Below are 22,163 nucleotides of genomic sequence, written 5' to 3' on the forward strand. Positions count from 1 at the left end.
ATAAACGGTTTGACAGATCGAACGTCGCGATAAATAAGGGCGCTGTTGCCAGATGTATTTCTGAATTGTTACTAATTTCACTCGTATTTGTAACTTGAAATAACGAACTTTTACAGCGAAACGTCAACAAAAACTTTGCAAAATGGCTCGCTTTTTTCCATACCTAAATAACAACGGTGGAAATAACTACTTAAGACGCTTAAAGCAACGTTTGCGCGACGAAAATGACGCATTTGATTTGACAGACGCTCGGTAATAGTTAAAATTTCAAAATTTCATTCATTTATTAAAGATACACAAATTTCTCTAGTTTTATGGAATTGTTCCGATTAAACAAAGAAACCATGAGGGAACTAATCAATATGCTGGAGCCTCACCTGGCTGGGGGCACTAGAGGGCACAAAATTTCAAAAGAGCATAGAATCTTGGCGGCAGTGAGATTTTTCGCTAGCGGTAGCTACCAACGTTCGGTGGGACAGGATTGTTTTATTAATCTGTCACAATCTCAGATTTCCCTTGCCATAACCGAGGTAGCTACCGCTATCGAAACTCATTTGCATGGTTTCATCAACTTTCCAGGCCAAGAAGAATACCCTGGAATTAAAGCAATGTATATATTGCTACAAGTATCCAAATATTTCATTTACCACTTTACTTTATTCATATAGAATCATGGAACGTTTCAATGTGCCAGGGGTGATTGGCTTTGTTGATGGCACCCATATTGCCATCACAAAGCCAAAGGTTGATGTAGAACATCAGTACATGAACCGTAAAGGATACCATTCCAAAAACGTTCAGATTGTATTAACTGTCATTTTATGATGATCCTTTTTTTTAATCTAAAATTTCTTAGATATGTGGGCCCAACAATAAAATTTTCTCTATAAATGCGGCACATGGTGGCGCAAGCCATGACGCCTTTATATGGAGAAACAGTCGTATAAACGATGTTTTACACGAACGTTTCATAACAGGTGACAGGACGTCTTGGCTGCTCGGTATAATCTAAAATAAGCGCATTTTGTATACCATAACAATGAATTTAACAGGTGATTCAGGTTACCCTTTATTACCATACATCCTCACCCCAATTAGGAATCCCCCTGAAAATTCACCCCAGCATCGATTCAATGTTGCCCATCGAAGGGCCAGATCCTGCATTGAGCGATGCATTGGGATTTTAAAAGCAAGATTTCGGTGTTTGATTAAGGAGAGAATGCTGAAATATTCTCCAACGAAGGCGGGTTCTATTATCAATGCCTGCACCATCTTGCACAATATCATGATTCATCGCAATTTGCCACTACCTGAAGAACACGAAATCCAAAATTACATGGACGACCACGAGGACGAAGACCTTTTTGCACAACCTGTTGCAAATGAACACGAAGCCCGTATTGGGAATTTGGCCCAGCAAAATCGTGCTAGGGTGATTCAATTTTATTTCAATTAAAATTTATCCAACAGTTATTACCTACCTGTTTTCTTTTCGTATCACCTACGGCACTATGACTAGTCGCAAGATATGTGTGGCTGGAGCTGGAACTTTTTCGTCTTTTAGGTGGCAAACGAAGGCAGTTCAAGCCCCGCCAAAATACAAAATCCTCATAACTTTAAGGGGGATCCCATTTCTAATCAATTTAATAAGATAATCTATTATTATTAGAAAAAATTACGCACTTGTTTATTTACATTTTTTTAAATTTAAATACATTATGTATACTGTTATACTTAGGTATGTTTTAAATTTTATCATTTTACATATGACACACGAGTTCAAAACAGCTTCGTTTAAAGGGTTGCATATTATTAAATAACAGTATTATCGTGTTCTTGAAACAACAAGATCGTTTTATTAGTCGCAACAATCTCCTGAAAAAATCATTGTTAAAGGTGGTAATCAGTGGTGTTGGTGTGTTATGTATTTTCTGAGAGTACATATGTGTGTAACGTTGTACATATGTGTAAAATACGTGTTGCAATACGTACTTGGAACATGGACATTACTTTTCCATATAATGAGAAAAGAAAAACAGGAGTTACTTGAAATTTAATTTAATCCTTCCAAAAATTCGTCCAACATGCTACATATGCGCTCCGTTGCAGCTACAAATTTTTCGGTAGCTTCAGCATGCCTTTCGAGGGCTGCAGCTTGCCTCTCGCGAAGGTCATTGCCCCTTTGTTCTTCTCGAAGGAGCTTTAAAAAATTATCTTCACATCCTTGAGAATTAAAAAGGGCCCGCCGTTTTATCGCGCGACGTGGGGTCGCAGTCTTCTTGGACGTTTGGCTGGTGGAAGCTTGGCTGGTTGAAGGTTGTGGCAAGGGTGGTGGAATTTCTACAGGATACTACAAATCAGGGTATTAATTTTGGCACAAGAGTATGGTAAAATTAGTACATCGTCACCGTCACTGTCAGGATATTCTGCAGGAGCCGGGTCGGGACTTGCAACTGGTTGTGGAATCTAAAAATGGTCAATGAATAATAGCCAACTTTGAAGTGTTAATTTCTTGAGGTATATTCTGTAAATATGTTAACAAGTGACATATTATTTTTTATTTTAAGGTCATAGGTATGCTGTAGTATGTGTGCATCAGTGATGAAAAATACTTACCTGGATGATGGGGAGTTCTTTGGTTTTCCCATCCCCACTGAAGTCTCGGCCGATAATTTGCAGAACCCGTTTTTCGATTTGGGACAGTTCCTGCAAACCATCGTCGTCTTCAGATGGCCCGGCACCCCCTGTCTGTTGTAGCTTTTTCAACAGTTTATTGGCCTTCGTTTTCACGGCCGATTTCCAATCACTCCAACACTATTTAAATTATTTTATTTTTAAAGATGTGTGAACAAAAGAGAAAAATATGTAATTTTAAGGTCAAGGAGGAAACACATAATGTAGAAATACAAACTCTTTGTCACTGTTTGATATCCTTGTTTGCGCCACCACAGGCATTCAGGGTGCGCATAAGGCGCTTCCACATATTTTGCACCTTCGTACTGTCAGTTTCTTGGTTCCTCGCAAATTTCAAGTGTTCCTCCATGAAATCTACGAGGAGCCCTTTCTGCTCTCCGCTGGGCTTGCTCAGCCTTTTCTTGTCCATCTAAACAATATGGGAATTGGAATTTTTGGGAAAATAAATTTATGCAATTTTTACACGAGTTTTTCTTTAAATAAAGACGGAACGTTATATCAATTGTAACGATAGATATTAATTATACAAGAAGTAAACATATTTTCTAATATGTTGTTATTATTACCTCAATGATCCTTCCAAACACAATTTCTTTTCAAATTGTGGAGACGCAAGAATTGTGCGCGACCATTATGCCAACAACCAAATTTGAGGTTAAATCTGATTTGTCGGTTGGGTTCGGGCAACCGAATAATTTTCCGTGGAGAAGTGATAAATGTGAGAAACAAAATCGCATTTTTGATTGCTAACGATAAATATGACGTAATAACCTATAATTTATCGCTTCGGTCACGATATATGAGAAACAAAATCGCACCCCAGATACGGAGGAAGCCTGATTAATTTCTTTCTTTTCTTTGTTTTTTACATATTTTCTTTGATATATATACTTTTACATTTTATTTTTTTTTTACACATTCATATATATACAGCATCTTTTCTTACTTTGTAAAACATTTTTCTAAATAAAGTTTCTTCTGTTCTTATCAGCTTAATTTGATAAGATTTTAATTTCACCTAGATCGTGTTTTAAATCATAAAGTGTATCGCGTTAAAAGCAAAAAGTGCACAAGTGTTTGGTGTATAATACTAACTATCGCCTTGTTTATAGCCCCTGGAATATAATGGAACAAAAACAAACAAGAAGAACAAAAGGGATTCCGAGAATTCGAGGGATGCTACGAACATAACTTCCTCATACAGTCGACCCTAGACCACGCCAGGCGAGCAAGGAAAAGAACACTGATAGCCTGGCTGGATCTTGCAGATGCGTTTGGCTTTGTGCCCCATGAGCACATCACGAAGCCGCTGGGTCGGGTGGGCGTGTCAGCTGGCGTCATAAAAATAGTAGAAGAAATCAATACTGGCAGTACGGTGGTAATAAGGGTAGGAAATGAGAGACGCCCCCAATATGTATGCCGAGGGCGGAAGATTAGCGCACTGGCTGCCGACAGCCCTCCACACCTCCAAGAGATGTTAGAAGTGGCAGGAGATGCGGCGAAGAGAATTGGTCTAACAGTCAAACCTGAAAAATTTGCCGTCCTTGACCTGGACTGCACGGGGAATAATATGTGCAGAGAGACCGTTCTGCGAATACAAAACAAACCCATCCGGCCAATGAAGGAAGGAGAAGCATATCAACACCTCGGTACCCCCACGGGATACAACGTCGATACATGAAGACACCCTATGTGCCATGAACGACCAGCTCCATGCGATCTCCGAAAGCGCCCCGGGCCCCTGGCAGAAAATCAATGCGGTTAACACGTTTATAACGCCTAAAATAGATTTTTTTCTAAAAGGATCGTCCATGCAAAAAAAAAGAGCAGCGCACAGTTTTGACAAACAGCTGAAGAGGGCCGCCAAAGGTTGGTTAAATCTCCCCCAAAGAGCCAGCCCAGAACTCCTATACTTACCATACAGCAAGGGAGGGGCCAACATCATGCCCCTCGCTGACCTGGTGGATACGGCTACGACCACCCATGCAATCAAAATGCTGACCACCCTCGATAACACCGTCAATAGCATAGCCAAGTGCCAGCTGGAGGCAGTGGTGAGGCGACGTATCGGCCGAAAACTAACGGAGGCCGACCTTGCAGTATATTTGAACGGCAGCTTGGAGGGGGAATTTGCGAACGAAGGCGGAGATATCCAGTCCCTGTGAACGAGAGCAAGAAATAGTAGCAGGAGATTAAGAAAGCAGATCGAAATGAAATGGACGACAAAAGAAACCCAATTAACCCTGACTGTCAATGGAGATCCGGTGTGCAGGCGTAACTTGGAGAGCAGAATCAAGACAAAGATGAGAGAGTGGTATTTAAAACGACTACTGAGCAAGCCTGACCAGGGGAAAATGCTGAAGGTATCAACAACGGTTTGGCAAGTAACCACTTTTTATGCAATGGCTATGCCACAAGATTCGCTGATTGGCGTTTCATTCATCGCGACAGGCTAGATTGTATTCCGTTAAATGCCACAAAACGATTCGGCGTGGGGGACAGAAGATGTCGACGTTGTGGCTACGCCGCAGAGACGCTTCCGCACGTGCTGAACCACTGAAGTCGGAAGGTACGACGGTAGCAGTAAATAAATAAGACCTTTGCGGAAACAGACCTACGACCGGACGTGGTGGTGACAGACGACATAGGTAAGACAGCCACCATCATCGACATCACGATATCTTTCGAAAACGGACCTGGGGCCTTCCCGACGGCGAGGAACGCGAAAATTGCAAAAGTGCGAGTCGATTGCAGTAACCCTGAGGGAGCGGGGCTACAACACAGTAGTAGAAGCCCTTATTGTCGGCAGCCTGGGGAGCTGGGACACCGCCAACGAGCCCGTCCTGCATAGGTGCCGTGTCTCCAGCAAATACTGCAATCTGATGAGGAGGCTGATGTGTTCGGAGACGATAAGATGGTCGAGGGATCTATATGTTGAGCATATTACAGGTGCGAAACAGTACTGAATCCCTCGACCATCTGCTTTTACACTTTGACATCATTTTAATGTGTTCTTAGCAGTTGTAGAAAGTAGGTAATGTTGGTTGCTTTTTTTTGGCTTTATTTATGACAATGTTAATTTTAAGTATTAGATTTTATGCGCATGTTATACACATAACTATGCTATTAATTTTTTATCAATTGAATGTATTTGAAAAAAAGAAAAACATTAATAAAGGAAATCTGTTCTTATCAGCTTATCTGATACGCCCCGCATGCGGGGCCAGTATACTAAACTGATTTTTGGAAATTGACGGAGGCTAAGGGCTTGCTCCACCTCCGTCGCGGGGTGGCCCGGCATTGCAGTACAGTCGGGAATGGCCCACCTGATTCAATAAAAGACAGTTTATTGCACGCACTACGAACAATCAGTTTTTACTTTTTTGAAGAAGCGTAAACAAAATAGTTCGTAACGAAGTTCAACGGTCGTCCTTCGATTAGTAAGTCACGAAAGTTGACTGTGTGTGTGTGTAGCACGTGCAATATAGTACGCAGACGCGACCAGAACGCACACCTACGATTGTTTACTAAACCGTGTATCTCGGAATGCCGCCACGCGACACCACAACAACAATCAGAAGATTCACACAAAAGTAAGGTTTTGTTTACGTCGTGAATTCCAACCAACGCCTCTTGGGATGTCAATAGAAGTACACCGATAGGGAAACACATCATACAACCAACATCCCCCGGATGATGATCCTTGATATCGACGAGTTATAAGAGAACTATTTTAACACTCAATTTAATGTCGTGTTTCAGAGACAGGTTTTGCGAGCATCTGGGCATGCTACCACGTGGCCTCGAGCGCGGAGGATAAACTAAGATTTGGGGAAACTAATTGGGTAAAAATTGGACTGCACATGTAGGAAAACCGAAGACAGAAAATCTTGGAAGGCAATTTTTTTCTTTTTTTTTATATGGGTGTTACATTATTTCTTTAACATTTATCGACATTATCAAACTTCAGATTTTGTTATAACATAAATCATAAACTCACTTTTAAGTCGTTTCCTAAATTCGATGCGCCGAATTCGCTAATTGGGTAATACTTTTTAACAGCGCGTCCGTGTCATTTTGACTTATCATCATTCAACAAGTTTGGTACTACACTTTATCAGGAATTTGACTGCTTTAATTAACAATTATTTCATCAATGAGCTCTATCCTAATGGTTGGAAATCACAACGGTCGCAATTCTTCGGTACAAAGTGTGCAATGAGTACTAAGGGAAATGAAGGCGCACGAGTAGTCGTCCCAGCTACTGTCCCATGTCTAGTACTAAAGAGTGCAAGGACACGAAGGGAAAAGGCGCACGAGGTGCCCACCGTATCTGCTACAACAGACACATCCGCCACAATGGATCTTTACAAGTTCTTCCTCCTGCGACAACAAGCACATCCCGAAACAACGAATAATCATAAAGGTGTCATAGGAGGGCGGACAGTGTAATTAAATTAGCCCGACATGTCAAGCCTCATTTTATCACTTTTACTATTTCAATATCTCTCAGGATTATGTTAACATTATTTGACAACTGACTCGGTACCACTTATCAATAATCATGTCAAATAACAACAAGGAACGGACTCACCAAATCACAGTAGATAAATCCAATCAGCTTTTACAACAATTAACAATGCAGATTACACCGTGGTGGAATCTCACTCACATCACCCCTAAAACCGATAACTCAGTGATACACTCACTACCCACTTATTCGCTGAATGTGGTCTTCACCCGTCCGCGTCCGGCTTAAAACTGAAAACTATTCCTCCGCACCTTTTTGATAAAAACTTCCATAAAACACAGAGTCACCCAGCTGGGCCAAATCACTCATCAGGGTTCTAATAGACCCGTCAAGTGGCTGTGGCCCTAAATAGCGGAGAAAATAAATATCAGTCACAAATCTTTCCTACACATATTGCTATTAGGTCCATTTGGAGGACTTTGCTCCCTGTAGGAAGGAAACCCTGACCAGCCGTCTGGGTATTAGTTTTCGGTGCTGCCATATGTTATGGAAACTGATGCTTTCGGTTGAAATTAAGTGGAGCAGACATACTTATTTATGTTGACCACATTGCAGTAGGCACGTATGAAAGGACCCTTAAAGACTCGGGCAAAATAGCTATTTATGTGTCAAGGACATAATGAAGGGATTCTGGCGCGAGGAAATGTTTAAAGCCCGACGAACGAGAGTTTTTAATTTGCCGAGGGCCATCATCGACAGTTATGCCCGTGGCACATATAATGTCTTATTCTACTTTAGTTTCTAAAGATTCAAGAAAATATGCAGTATTTATGGCAAGATTGTTTGAATTGTCGGCTAAAATTTGATGTTGTTAGAGATATTACTTTGGACATTGATTTCGATTAATCTGTGCCATAAAGGCCAATTTATGCCCTCATTTAGGTGCTTATAAACAAGATTAGGATTCTAAAATAGAATAGGTTAATAAACACAAGGTTTTCTTTTTCATAAATGATTTATTTACTCCGCTTTTTTCGGTGTTTGCATTAATTTGACTGTCCCATGTGTTGTAGCTAAGTGTTTAATTGGTTGCATACCTTGGAAGACGTAAAGTGAAAACTGACGAGCTTATTTATACAAAGTAAGAAGAATAGTGCCATATTAATCCTGAGACTGTAAGTGATCTTCAGTCGAAAGATTAAGAAAGTTTATTCCAGAGATGCATATCAAATTTTTCTCCCAACCGGTTAAATTAACAATACATTACAAACGGAAGTGACGGCTGAAGAAAACGAGTTTGTTGTGTCTCAAAAAAAAAACACTCGAAATCATCAATTGAAGTTAATTTTATAAATAAAGATGTAAGGTCCAAGTTGCTTACGTAGAAATTGAAAAATGTGTATAAAAACGGGTTACCAAAAATTCTTGAAATGGTGTGAGGAGAAAGGTACTAAGAATGTTTCTTCTGAAGATGTGATACTGGTTCATTTTTCTGAAATTTCTGAATCCTATAATGTCTCATTGCTCTGGTCGTAGTATTCGAAAATTAAGTCAGATTTACTTATTGATCAAAATATGGACATCGCTAAATTTTCAAAATCGATAAGTTTTTTGAAAAAAAAAAGTGCGGAAAGTTATAAAACAAATTATTCTGTTCATAAAAGAGGCTCTGGATGAAATATACTTAATGCCCAAGGTATCCGATTTCTTATTATAAAATTAACAGTTTATAATATGCGGCTATGTTTAATAAGTGAGCATAACGATGGGTATTGCTGGAGCAAGAACTCTTAAATTTATCAGTAGATGATATTAGAGATGAAGGAGCAGTTATAATTAACCTCAAAAATACAAAAACCAGGATTAATCGGTCTTTTCATATTGTAAATCCGAGGAAAAAATACTTTAGGCAAAATACAATCGATTATTGCAAGCTACCTATTTGAAGCTTCCTGATGCTAAATTATATACTGAGCACTTGTCTTGGTCGAATTCACCGAGAAGGTGAAAATGGGGACACAGAAGGCCGCCAACAGACCCCAGCAATGACGACCACAACAACACTATACCGACGGTCCTTTTCAGGACCACCATTAAATAAGTAAAAAATAGGAAACGAACAAGTAGTGTTTATTTGCAGAAAAATTAATTTTATTACTAAACAATATTAGAAAATATTTATATATTGATAACTTTGTATGAATGTAACGTGAATCGTTAATTTGTTAACAAAACCCCAGACTTTTCATTCAAAATTTGTAGTTCAAAATTTTCAGCAGAAGTTTGTGCAGAATCCTCATCATCTTCTTTTTGTGATATTAATGTCAACCGTGCTGGTATTAAATTTTTCAAAATTGATGCTATTATAAAGTGGAGTGAATATATTTTCATAACAATAACTGCAATTACCAAGACCAGCAGCAGAAATGCCACTACTGGATTTTCAAAGCAATGGTTAAAAATACCTAAAAATACAATACAAGGATTTAGATATATTTCAGGAAAAAAGACCACACATACCAATGGAGTAACCTTGTGGTTGTGGATTACATTCTCCGGTTATTTTATTGCATTCAGGACATGACTGGTTGCACCCATGTTTGCAGGATAAACCCCATTTATTACCTCTGCATGCTGAAACGTGCATAAAACGACGTCAAGTAGAGAGCCGACGTACAACTGTTTAGTCAAATTGAAACCAAATATCATTATCAACCAAAATATTTACTTACTTTCCTGACACAACTCTCCTTCGTAACCCCAGCTACACTCGCATTTGGAAAATTCACAAATTCTGTGTTGTTCGCAATATGGAAATTTGTGACCTAATATAGCAGAACAACTGACATTGCAATATGTCCCCACAAAACCTGCTTTACTACACGTAGTTATTCCGTTGCTAATTTTTGTTTCGTTATTGTGTAGAAGTTTACAAATTTTTGCTTCAACTGTTGATATAGTTGTCTGTATAACTAAAGAAATGTGTTTATTTACATAGATAGGTACTTTTGGAACACATTATAATACTAATACATACACGAATTATTGTTGTAAGTGGGAGGACAAAGCTGAACATCTATAGCCCAAAACCTATGTGACTGACCACCATGTCTAGAAAATTTGAGCTGAGTATCTTTATCCGGTTGAATATCAATTTTACGTGTCTGCCAGGAATTAGTAACACTAAATTGATTACTAATAATAGAATTGATTAAGATAGTTTTTGAGGATACACCATCAAGTAGCACAACTTGTAAAACACATGTTCGACAAAGCCAGGTGTACAACAACAAACATGTTCTTCCACTAGCGGGTACTGTTAGAGAAGTTCCATTAGAAGTTGTTATATTGTAAGATAACTTGTATTTATCTGAAATAAATTATGATTATTAGATATTTGTGTTCGCATCTTCGGTTTCAACTCACAGGAGTGTTTCTTCCAGTAGGTTAGATTTTCACTTATAATAATAAGTCCATTTGGTTTAAATGTACGCCATTTTCTTAAAATGTGTCCATCTTGTTGGTAGAAAACTCTGGTATTTTGTGTGATAACTCTAGCATGTATCCAACGGTTAACATCTTCAATTTCTACTTCATATTTTCTAGTCATGTTATTTTTTCTTATAAATAATGTGAAGTTGGCGGGTCCATATACTGAGAAGGCAAAAGAGCTCTTGTTCATAAACTCTAGATGATCAGTGTATAAAATTGGAAAATCTGAAAACAGAGTATTTAGTTAAAAGAATCAGATCTGGTATAGACCACTGCTTTTAAATTTGTAATACGATAATGTTATTATTAAAATTGTAAAAGAAATATTCTATTTATCCATTGGCATACATTTTGATTTCAATATACCTTATCAAACTTCCGGACAAGAAATGCAATTTAAATTTGTTGACTAGTTTGATATAATTTAAAACACTTGATCATATCTTTTGTGATAACTGATAACGAAACAGACTCAAAAACAAGTACGTATTTTCACCTACTTTCCAGCCATTGTACTGTCGGTGATGATTCATGAAAGTGTGGTGTTGATAAACATGTATTTTTTTATTTGGGACACTACGATACGATAAAAAGTTAAAGAAACCAACCTTGCCATCGTCTATCGACTAGTGTTTCCGGAATGAATGCGTCTTCAGCCTGGAGAAACCAATCGTCTTCAGCCCATTTACCTTCCGTCAGCAAATCGGTGGTTTCTTTTCCAAAATTTTCTTCAGTTGATGGGGGCGAAATATAAATCGGCAGAAAAATATCGTCCGTTATGCAAGTGACGTTATTATCTTTTTGAAGTGTAATTATTTCTTCAGCGAACACACTTTTTACTATTAGAACCAAAATAAGGAGATGATACTGACTGTTTAGATGCATAATTTTAGCTGAAAACAAAACACTCGATTTTCAAATTTGTGTGGACAGTTTTTCCAGTTATCAAAATTTTGAATTGTTTATTGTAATGAACCATCACTGCAAGGGGCGCACTTTTTTTCTGAAAGTCCAACGAAAAACTGTTAACTTGTTGCGCCTTAAACGAAAAATCACTTGTGATTGCAAATGGATGTACCCTATATATATGTAAAATTTTATCTTTATTATCGACTTTGATTGTATATCTAGATTTTTAGTTGTTGACCTAGAAATACTACGAGTGTATTGCAATAAACTGATTTATGCTTAATTTCTCTAAGTCCGCCTCTTAGAGGTTGCTGATATACCCTAACTTTGAAATTGCTCCACAAAAAAATCGATAGGTGTTAGATCTGGAGATCTGGCAGGCCACCGAATTGCTCCATTTTTGGCAATCCATCTATGAGGAAATGTATCATTCAAATAATCTGTTATTATTCGTGCGTTATGTGGTGGTGCACCATTTTGCTGGAAATACATTCTTTCTCTCACGACTAGAATTGATACCCCAAATATGTTGAAAATTAGTTTCTCTTAGCCCGTGAGGATTTTCTGAAATCCACAATTCCATTCATTTTGAAAGACCCAGGTTGTTCTAAATTTTTCTCTAATCTTGCGAAATACAGAAATTTTTCTTCGTATAAGGTTCTGGATTGTCTTCTATTTGGCCCACACTCTCCGTAAAATAAGTATCTTATCTAACTTTTCGGGATTGCTGAATCTTTCATTTTCCCTGAAACTTTCTCTTCGTCCACCTGCATGTCGTAAAACCTATTTTTTGTTCACCTTTCTCAATAATTCTTATCCTTTCAAATACCTTCCAAAAACCCTTTAGACACAACTGTTTTCACCGCTTTCTACCGACCTTTCTTTTCATTTCAAATTCACAAACTCCAGGACTCTTCCCTCACCTGCCGAAGTTTAAATATCTGTCTACCTAATTTTTTTGCCAAAAGTGGTACACTATTTAACAACAGCTCTTTATTGATTGGAAATCATATCTGACCCATAATATAATAAGTTAATTTTTGGATTTTAGATATTTTAATTTTGCAATGTCTGTGATAAGTGATAACTGATAACCGAGATTTAGGCTACCGTGTTTTGCTTTGGCACAGTTATTTATTTAAAGATTGTAGGTTAGGTAATGAGTACATTTTAGTTTCTACCTTTTATTCTTATTAATTACACTTTTTGCAAATCATGTACACAGGATTTTAATTTGATTGTTTACAAGAAAAATAAAACTTGTAAAAAGAGTAACTTGCAAGGAGAGAATGAATTACATTAGAACTAAAAAATTGGTTGAAACATTTTTGAGATGTTATGACATTGATAGGAAGATTGGACAAATCTGATGGTTCCATAGCTAAAACCACCCTTTCCGTTCTTAATACTTAATATTAATATATGTATGAAATAATTTTCGTCCCTATATAATACATTATTTTTTATTTAACTGAATTTCAAGATACTAATAAAAAATTTGATTACAATAGTTTAGTTCACACTATTGTACTGCCAACCGTAGTACCAGAACGCCAAAATCATTTAATTTTGGGATTTACTTCTGATTCTGCCCATGTACTAAGTTTTAGGAGACAAATATTTGTCCAGCCGGACGACAACATTGAATTACCATCATCTCTGCTTATAAAATGTGAAGGCACAAATTAGAGAATATTTTTAAGTTATGACAACGTTTGTTATAAGTGTAGACAATTGGGACATATAGCAAATGACTGCCCACAAAATAATGAAGCAAATGCTGAAAGGGCTAATGCGCAAACTGAGCCTATTTTCCCCGACCAGAATACACCTACTAACGATATCCCTCGGACATCATCTGCAGCCTATGCAGCAGTTGTGACGAGTAATAAAAGAACTAAAGATTCATCTCCAGTTGAAGATGCAGGTCCCTTGGACTTTTCACTTAAATCACCCGACTCTTTAGGAAATTTAGATACGGAAGAAACGTCTCATAAGAAACTTAAACCTAGTGAATCTTTAGAAAGCTTAACGTCACTTGCAGAAAAACTTATCCCAGCAAAGCAGATTATTGAGAACACAGATCATTAATTTCCCTTGGATTTTGATCAACTAATCAAAGTGATGGACAACATCAATCAGCAACCGTATCCTATAGAATATCTCCTCGATTTTACATCTAATATAGAAGGTGTAATATTTATGTTGCATGAGATATACCCGGCATTAGAATATAGAAATGTCAAAAGTAGATGTTTAAATATTCAACGGAAGTTACGGAAGGCCTTGTCACGTCAAATGGACATGCTCAACACTGCGGAAAGCAATACTGGGAAGACACAAACGACAGCATCTCTTTCGCAAAATTCAATGTCCAACAAATGAATAATAATACTCCTAATACGGAGTATTTTACTAGCGCGGTAGTTTACACTAATATAGCTTCGCTGAATGCCAAATTTAATGAACTTTGTGCGTTTGTATCTTATGAAAAACCAGCGTTTATTTTTTTATCTGAAACCTGGCTCTCATCTGCTTTGCCTGACAGTATAATTGCCATTAATGGGTATACAGTTTTTAGGAGTGACCGTGTTGGTAAAAGAGGAGGTGGTGTTTGCATTTACATATCAGACGCTGTATTGGTCAAATTTTTTGTAGATCCTTTAAATGTTAATACCAAAGGAATTGATTCTCTGTTTTTAAAAATTTCTAATAGGTCCATCAATTTTGTCATCGGTTGCATTTATCGTCCTCCAGACTCATTATTACCTGACGATTCTAATTTATTTGCGGTGTTATCGGATCTAGCTTCAAATAATAATCACCTATTTTTATTTGGTGATTTTAACATGCCTCAAGTAACATGGCCTATAAATATTTCTCAATGCTTAAGTAATGCGTCACAAATGTTGCGTGAATTACTCATCGATAGTCACTTAACGCAGTTAGTAGATCAACCTACTCGATATAGATCGCAGCAACAACCCTCGACATTAGATCTTCTTATAACGTCGGATGAAAACTTACTAGCCAATTTAGAATATTTAGACCCTATTGGAAAATCAGATCATTCGGTCTTGAAGGCGGAATTACAGATGTGTTTTATATGGAATAGCAAGGTTATGGTATACCAAAAAAGAATTGTCGACTTTGGTGCACTGGACAATGAACTAAATAAACTAAACTGGTTATCATTATTCACCGGCTCTTCTGTATGTGACAATTGGGACATTTTTAAGCAAATGTTGAACGACTTAATTGAATCTAAGTCTAAAACGATAACACTGAAAAAGTCATGTAAAAAGCCATGGATAGATAATAGAATCCTTAAGCTTATTAACAGGAAAAGATGTTTATGGCGTAGATTCAGAAGAACAAGTAGTCAGGCGGATTATAATGTACATCGAGTATTCTCAAATTGGCTGTCAAATGTTATCAAAGATGCCAGAAGTAAATACGAGAAAACCATTGGTGAAAACAAAGATCCTAAAAGTTTTTACAAGTATATCAGGTGTGCTCTATCAGGCCCTGTCAGAACTCCACAATTGCGCGATTCTAAAGGGGTTCTTATAGATCGTCATGAAAACATTTCCGATATGTTCGCCAAGTCATTTTCTGAGGCATTTGTGTCTGAGCCTCCCACAGTCTCATCTACCGTTTACTCACCGTCTAACTCCGATCAAATTATAAATGTGGTTGTTACTGAAACTGCGGTTTATGAAAGGTTAAAAAGATTAAAAATAGCTACCTCCCCTGGCCCAGATAATATATCCGCAAATGTTTTAAATAACTGCGCGACCTCACTTTGTAAACCCCTGAGTTTCTTAATGAACCAATCTTTGGAGTCAGGAGTTCTTCCACTAGATTGGAGGACTGCAACAGTTAAACCGATTTACAAATCAGGCGACAAATTTGATCCGGCCAACTACCGCCCGATTAGTTTAACTTCATTGGTGGTGAAGACAATGGAAGCTATAATCTACGAGAAAACGCTAGACTTTTTGCAGAAACATAAGATAATCCCTTCACAGCAGCATGGGTTCGTACCAGGGAAGTCTGTTTCCTCCAACTTGCTGTGCTGTCTATCGGATTGGTCACTGGAGGTGGATCGTGGCAACTCGGTAGATGTTGCATATCTTGACTTCTCCAAAGCTTTTGACCGGGTGCCCAAACGGCAGCTTTTATTCAAGCTTCAACATTACGGTATTAGAGGTCTTCTTCTCCGGTGGATTGAATCTTTCCTCACTGATCGTATTTTCAAAGTCAAGGTCGGAAACTGTTTTAGTCTTTCCGCTCCAGTTTTAAGTGGCGTCCCTCAGGGCTCCATTTTAGGCCCTCTTCTTTTTATTACATATGTCGCTGATCTCAGTGGTCTATTAAAGTTTCCTCATGCGTTTTATGCAGATGACTTAAAAATATATGGTATTTCATCTGACCATCAGAAAATAAAAAGAGATTTGACTATAACTGAACGATGGTGTGAAGATTGGTTACTTCCTCTCAATACCAGTAAGTGCAAATTATTGTATATTGGAAAAAATAATCCTAGGCATAGATACTTTATTAATAACGTAGAACTCTCGACATGTGATGAGTACCTGGACCTAGGGGTGTTGATTACATCAAGTCTATCGTGGTCAGAGCATTTAACTCGTATTATTGCTAAGGCAAATAAGATCATTTATTTAGTATCTAAAACTTTTGTCAAACCTAGTGTTGAAACGACAGCAAAAATTTATAAAACTTATATTCGTCCAATATTAGAATTTGCAAATAACGTTTGGACTCCTGTTCTGGAAAGAGATAAGAAACTATTGGAATCTACTCAACGCAGAGTAACCCGAATGCCGTATGGTATAAATCGTCCGCAATATTTGGATAGACTAGCCACCATGAACCTAACTTCACTCTCTGTAAGAAGAACAAGAGGAGATGTTATTACAACTTTTCAGGCTTTAACAACTGCAAATTCACCTATTAGGCACCTATTTTCACTCAATCCTGATACACGAACTCGAGGACATATTTTCAAGCTTCAAAAAGAGAATTTCAAAACCCGGAGTAGACAACACTTTTTGTCAAATAGAGTTTTTGATCCTTGGAACTCACTACCGGACTATGTAGTTCTAAGTAATTCTGTACTGTCATTTAAAATTAACTACGACCATTACTGTACTGAATAAATTTATATTGTTAGTTTTATTATAGTTTTGTAAATAATAGGCTGCGCGGGCATAACAGGTTTAACCTCTGCCCGAACGCATTTATTTAATAATAATAATAATAATTCTTCCTAAAATATAAGCATTAAAAATGTAAAGAATATGTAAAATGTTCACCCAATAAAGTTGTCACAGGAGCTTCGACAGCAAAAACTAACAAAACTGAAATCAATGCACTATATGCAACAGTGCGCCAAAATTCGTAAAACTTAAAACAAATTTAATTAATGAAAAAATTGAACGTGCTGCAACTTACCAAATTAAAAATCGTAGAGTACCTCAATATATATCTATTAAGATTAAAACTTAGAACTGTGACATGGCTAAGGAACATGCTGTAAGTGAACTTGTTGAGTACTTGAATAATTGTCGACGAAAGTATCGTCTTTACCGGACCTAAATCATTTTATTGATTAGAAATATTTTTTAATTACCAGCATTGTTGGTGGCACACGCCAAAATAATCATTGCAATAGCAAAAGCCCAGGCAGGTCTTGCGAACGCAGCATAAAAAGCATTGCAAAACACGTTATATTCTTGATCTGGTAGATCTCGTGGTGACCCGAATGCACAGGCCACCAACACTGCGGTACATAACAACCAAAAACAAAATAAATATTTCCTCTTAATTACTAAATTACGTCGTTCTCGTTTCACTTTGAAGATTAAATAGCCTGTGATGATTCCTACGATCCAAGGACTAGCACGAGTATGAGGTACCGCGTAATAATTTTCGTAATACATTTTCACTTTTAGCAAACTTTCGTGGTCAAAAAGATAAGTTCTGTGGATTACTGCCGGCAGATTATCTCTCCAAATCGAATAAAAACCAGTCAAAGCAGAGACTAAACAACACGATCCTAACAGAACTATCGCAATTTTGGTAAATTTCCATAATCCAAAAAGTACCATGGGTGATGTTACAAATAATTGCATGTCTGCCATTATATACCAAGCCTGAGGGATGCACTAAAATTTTTACTTGATTACAAATTATGTTGCTCGTCTGGTACTCACAATCTTGCTAGCGTCAATATAATTCTGGATGTACAAAAGGCAAGACGACCAGTTTTCTTGGCATGGACTTTGAAACGACTTTACAAGAAGGGGCCACAGAGGTCCTTCAGCTAAATAGAGTGTCACTGTGGCAACAACTAACATTGTTAAGGCATACGGTACTGTTAATCTACGGTTAAGTTATAAATATTTGGTTTAAACTTGGTTCTAATTACCTTGTGTATCTATGTATGTAATGATCCAATAAACTGAAACATATTTTTTCATATCTGGAAGTCATAAAATTGTATGACAGTAGAAGACCACTAATGGTGAAAAAAGTGTCCACTGCTAGATTTCCACTTATTATCAACTTACTAGAAATATTGTCACCCCTTTCTTTCAAATACTCCGACGTTTCTGAAGGACTAGTTAACATTACGACGTACTGGTGAGAAATAATCACCCACATTATGCTGAGAACCTTTAGACAATCAAGGTAGGGTAAATGATGACTGTTGGGCTTACCCATGTTAAATATTTTTTTGCCTTGGGTGTACGCAGAAAAGCTTTTAACAATGATGGGACAAAATTCTAAGCAAGAGTTGTTGCTCGAAAAGAGACAAATACTCACTTAAATCATAAACGTCGCACAGAGTTGACACAAAAACGATTAACGAAAGGAGAATCAGCAGAAAACTGAAAATTGATTCGTATTAAATGCCTCTTTTAATAATAATTTTAAAACTTGTACATCGTCAAGATTGCCCCTGTTGGGAGTTTTACTTCTACGTCGTCTACAGTTTGGCAGAGAAATTCTGGAAATTCAATTCGAACATCGTTTTCGGTCCCTAATAAACCCATCAATATGGAATTCCCAATGATATCAACGTCTTTTGCGTTACACCCATCTGGTACACATAGCGCCCACTGTGATGGTCTCGAGGGTGGTGCACCGAAAGTCTAACAATGACATTAAAAAAAAAGTAAATAAAAAAATTTCTTCTCCAAATACCAAATTCCTGTTAAATATGAAACCAATGCAGTACTTTCCAACTGTGCTGTCCCCATCATCGAAAGTATTTGTTGTAGAATTTATACACTGTCGAAAATTACCAAAATCTCCGAATTTTAACGTACCAAAACTTGGTGATACTTCCGAAGTGGCGTCCACCACTTAAAATAAGCTACTTTTAAAGATGTCGTTTTTCCGATTATTACTTACTTTGAAAACCCCATGAAACCCGACTGGAATTTAAGTCATCGATAAGTGCTTGCAGCTGGTGGAAACACCGTGATGTTATTAAATTAGACACAGTGCTAGCCACATTTGTAAACATTTTGGATGTATAACCTGCAGCTAAAGGTAGGATGAAATAAATTAGTTTTAACTTCATACTGGTATTTTATGTTTGAGTAGTGTATTAAATGTGTCCATATGTTTCGCTCATATAGTTTAATAGCCTATTCTGTAAATTTTATGTTAAAATTAACACCCCTGTTAAAAGTTAAATTATAACATGAACGTAATCGATATTCTTTATCACCATTTTTAACATACCTGGTTAAATTTGCAATTTATAACAGAGGTGTTAAAATATACAAGGTTGTCAGATCGAGTTTCAATATCTATCATTTTCTATCGCACTAAATGCTAGACTGCTATCTTTGTTATTCAATTATTATTTGAAAACTTGGAAATATTCAGACGATCGAATAAACAAATTAATTCTGACAATAATAATACATTGTCAAAAGTTTTTGCTTGCTACATTATTTCTTTAAAATGTCGGAGAAAAGGGGCTTACTCCGTTGGAAGAAAGAATCTTTTGAATAAAGTAACTGTTGAAGGCATGCCAGAAATAGTGGAACTAGGAATATCAGAAAACGCGAAATGGAAGAAAATATTGAAGATGAAAATTTTGAAAGAAACACAAACAATAATGAAGCCATCAAAGTGGTGCAATTAACACCCCAACCCTCACCACTACCTCAAACTGGAAAAAGATTCCCCAAGAAAGTAGTTAGGAGAAGAAAACCGGTTATAACAGAGAACAGCGAGATTAGGCAACCTATATCGAGCCAAAATAATTTGGCCCAAGCCATTAACAATTTATTGCGTTCGATTATGTGTTTGTCAAAGACAAAACGTTCTCGTTATCAATAAAAAAAATATAATAATCGTTAAACAAGAAAGAATTTCCTTTGATTAATATATTTATAATAAACTACTAGATGAGAATATTTGAAGCAGTTTCCATCAAATAAATTATCTGATGTCCAGGCTTAATCTCAGATAAGAATTCTTTGCTGTTTAAAATTTCACGAGAGTGTAAGGCGAATTTAAATGTTGTTTATTGCCTTTTTTTTTAAACTTTAGCACTTGTTCGATTGTAGTTTAATATCAGAGTTATAGAAATCGAACATTTAAATGGAATTGAGGTAAATAACACAGAAACAGGTGGCGGAAGCGGAGTGCGCGGCTCTTTGAAGAGCTGGCCATCTGCACAAAAGACGCAGACCTTGAGAAGTCAGAGGAGCCGTCGGGATGACGTGATGCTCGCGGCTTGTCCCGGGATTTCCAACCACGAGTTTGCGATCGTGCTTGTTGATAGAGTAAAATCACCGTCGTGGTGGGAGAACAGCCACAACCAGGAGTCCCAAACTCCGCTCGTGTTACAACGGGTAATTTTGTTGTTCCCTAGAATGAAATTGAGATAGTTCGATCTCTACACTGTTATAGCGCTCTGATGCCGCTTGTTCTCTTGATGACTGCCATAATTTAAATTTGCCACCATACGTTCGTAATAACTTGTGTATTTGCATCCAGTTATTTTAAATAAGATTTTTTATCAAAATATCTTGCTCTGGTTCCATTTTCAAATATTTGGAAAATAAATTCGTTCAAATAATTCCACACTTTCGTATAAGGCACAAGCTGTTTGCATTTGTTGTCTGTAGTATTCTCCACACCTCGTGGCAGAAAAAATACGCACTAATAATTCCAGTAAGCAAAAAATAAAATTTGAAATTATCAAAATTTACAAAACCACCTCCATCATTATATCCAACACAAAGTTTATCATCCCCCGAATACATGTCCAGCATAAGGTTTTTTGCGACCAAATCCGAAAGTAAGGTAGCTTGAAATTGCTTAAAGGTAGGTATATTTCGAAGCCCATCCGGTAGCCTGTCGGAACAAAATCGCCTCATTCACAGATTTCTACAGTGTTTAAACTTACATATCCCGTGTTATCCACATTTAGATCCAATTCTCGAGTCCAGTCCAAACACACTGGCATGACTTTAGTGTTAAAAGTGAAAGGTGTCTGTGGAATTATAACACCCAGATCACCAAGAAAAGCTGTTTCATTTCTGAACTGGTCAGTGATGAACATTGCATCTACCTTAGAAACCTGGACTTCGTTTGGGTCTTGGCTATCGTTAAACTGCTTGTATGAGTGTCCGACAACTACGACGTACACTTCTTTGGGGAATATTTGTCGATGGTTTCCTGGTATATGGCGGGTTTCTGTGTTTTTTTTTTGTAATTAAGAATATAATTATACAAGAATTTTAATCAAGTTATCTTACCTGTTAAAATAACTCTTTCGCTTAGAAGGACTCCCTCACCGACATACACGTAGCCAATAAATGAGGTATTCCAGTATATGCTAACGTGCCATGGAATGTTCGATTCAGTTCCAGCCGGTTTTTGACCACAAACTAGAAAACAACGTCATTTTCGTACTACCTTTTCCAAAAACAGTCGTACCTGGTTGACAATAAGGAACCGGAAAATGCCACCTACCACCTCGACAAACACGATTAGGTTTTTTTTTTGAAAGAGGGATGTTCGTAAAACTGGACACAGTTAAACTCAGCCACGGTACCATCGACCGCATTACTACAATTTTATTTTCTGCTATGGTGAAAGCACGATGCGAGTGTGACTGATGTGCTATTTATAGGTGGACAGGTTTCTAGAAAAGGAAAGAATCAGGTGGACCCTACTTATTGAAACAAAAGTACTTAAACACTGGCCAATACTGGGTGACCACTTTCCATTGCTACAAAACAACACGGTACTGCTAGTTAAGATATATTTTTCTTCACACTTTATCATTAAAACAGTGCTCGATGCTACCGAAGTTCCAGGCAGTACAGCATTAGAAGTGGAATCAACGACGGACCAACGGCCAAATTTGGGGTGAGGTGGTGAACTACACCCATTTCTGAAGGAAACAAACTCGACTTAAAAATTTTGGTTTAAGTACCTACTTACTGTAAACCTGTGAATGAAGTTGGTTTTTCAGTTGTGGGAGGGGCAAGGCAGTTGTCATCGTTACCGATTCTGTCATCAAAATTAAAACCACTCT

General features: G+C 37.3%; 5 protein-coding genes, 1 long non-coding RNA gene and 1 other non-coding gene across 7 annotated transcripts; 2 read left to right on the top strand and 5 right to left on the bottom strand.

Moving 5' to 3' along the window:
- Window positions 1–2,042: 2,042 nt before the first annotated feature.
- LOC135139090 (uncharacterized) lies at window positions 2,043–4,755 on the bottom strand. The gene is made up of 4 exons (XM_064069177.1): window positions 4,612–4,755; window positions 2,617–2,814; window positions 2,401–2,466; window positions 2,043–2,350 (listed from the first exon to the last, which is right to left on the bottom strand). The coding sequence occupies exons 1-4, from the start codon at window positions 4,612–4,614 to the stop codon at window positions 2,054–2,056; spliced, it is 564 nt and encodes a 187-aa protein (XP_063925247.1). The 5' UTR covers window positions 4,615–4,755; the 3' UTR covers window positions 2,043–2,053.
- LOC135139092 (uncharacterized) lies at window positions 2,344–3,154 on the top strand. Its single transcript, XR_010282116.1, has 2 exons — window positions 2,344–2,517; window positions 2,568–3,154. It is a non-coding gene; the product is annotated as an uncharacterized LOC135139092 (long non-coding RNA).
- Window positions 4,756–5,830: 1,075 nt separating the features above from the next.
- On the top strand, window positions 5,831–6,025 carry LOC135139168 (U2 spliceosomal RNA). The gene has a single exon (XR_010282135.1). It is a non-coding gene; the product is annotated as a U2 spliceosomal RNA (small nuclear RNA).
- A 3,254-nt stretch (window positions 6,026–9,279) lies between these two features.
- On the bottom strand, window positions 9,280–11,697 carry LOC135139087 (uncharacterized). The gene is made up of 6 exons (XM_064069174.1): window positions 11,266–11,697; window positions 10,592–10,882; window positions 10,203–10,535; window positions 9,898–10,137; window positions 9,686–9,799; window positions 9,280–9,630 (listed from the first exon to the last, which is right to left on the bottom strand). The coding sequence occupies exons 1-6, from the start codon at window positions 11,540–11,542 to the stop codon at window positions 9,383–9,385; spliced, it is 1,503 nt and encodes a 500-aa protein (XP_063925244.1). The 5' UTR covers window positions 11,543–11,697; the 3' UTR covers window positions 9,280–9,382.
- A 5,375-nt stretch (window positions 11,698–17,072) lies between these two features.
- LOC135138520 (nose resistant to fluoxetine protein 6-like) lies at window positions 17,073–18,256 on the bottom strand. The gene is made up of 3 exons (XM_064068497.1): window positions 18,021–18,256; window positions 17,806–17,974; window positions 17,073–17,757 (listed from the first exon to the last, which is right to left on the bottom strand). The coding sequence occupies exons 1-3, from the start codon at window positions 18,254–18,256 to the stop codon at window positions 17,215–17,217; spliced, it is 948 nt and encodes a 315-aa protein (XP_063924567.1). The 3' UTR covers window positions 17,073–17,214.
- A 57-nt stretch (window positions 18,257–18,313) lies between these two features.
- On the bottom strand, window positions 18,314–19,213 carry LOC135139088 (uncharacterized). The gene is made up of 4 exons (XM_064069175.1): window positions 19,010–19,213; window positions 18,800–18,960; window positions 18,539–18,747; window positions 18,314–18,483 (listed from the first exon to the last, which is right to left on the bottom strand). Exons 1-4 carry the CDS (start codon window positions 19,179–19,181, stop codon window positions 18,357–18,359), a joined length of 669 nt encoding a protein of 222 aa, XP_063925245.1. The 5' UTR covers window positions 19,182–19,213; the 3' UTR covers window positions 18,314–18,356.
- Window positions 19,214–20,118: 905 nt separating this feature from the next.
- On the bottom strand, window positions 20,119–21,703 carry LOC135139089 (inactive serine protease PAMR1-like). Its single transcript, XM_064069176.1, has 4 exons — window positions 21,560–21,703; window positions 21,379–21,510; window positions 21,027–21,316; window positions 20,119–20,974 (listed from the first exon to the last, which is right to left on the bottom strand). Exons 1-4 carry the CDS (start codon window positions 21,687–21,689, stop codon window positions 20,939–20,941), a joined length of 588 nt encoding a protein of 195 aa, XP_063925246.1. The 5' UTR covers window positions 21,690–21,703; the 3' UTR covers window positions 20,119–20,938.
- Between the last annotated feature and the right edge of the window lie 460 nt (window positions 21,704–22,163).

This window comes from Zophobas morio, unplaced genomic scaffold (assembly GCF_036711695.1).
Source record: "Zophobas morio isolate AGI-343-1 ecotype UQ-CSIRO unplaced genomic scaffold, CSIRO_AGI_Zmor_V1 ptg000030l, whole genome shotgun sequence".
Taxonomy (NCBI): Eukaryota; Metazoa; Arthropoda; class Insecta; order Coleoptera; family Tenebrionidae; genus Zophobas; species Zophobas morio.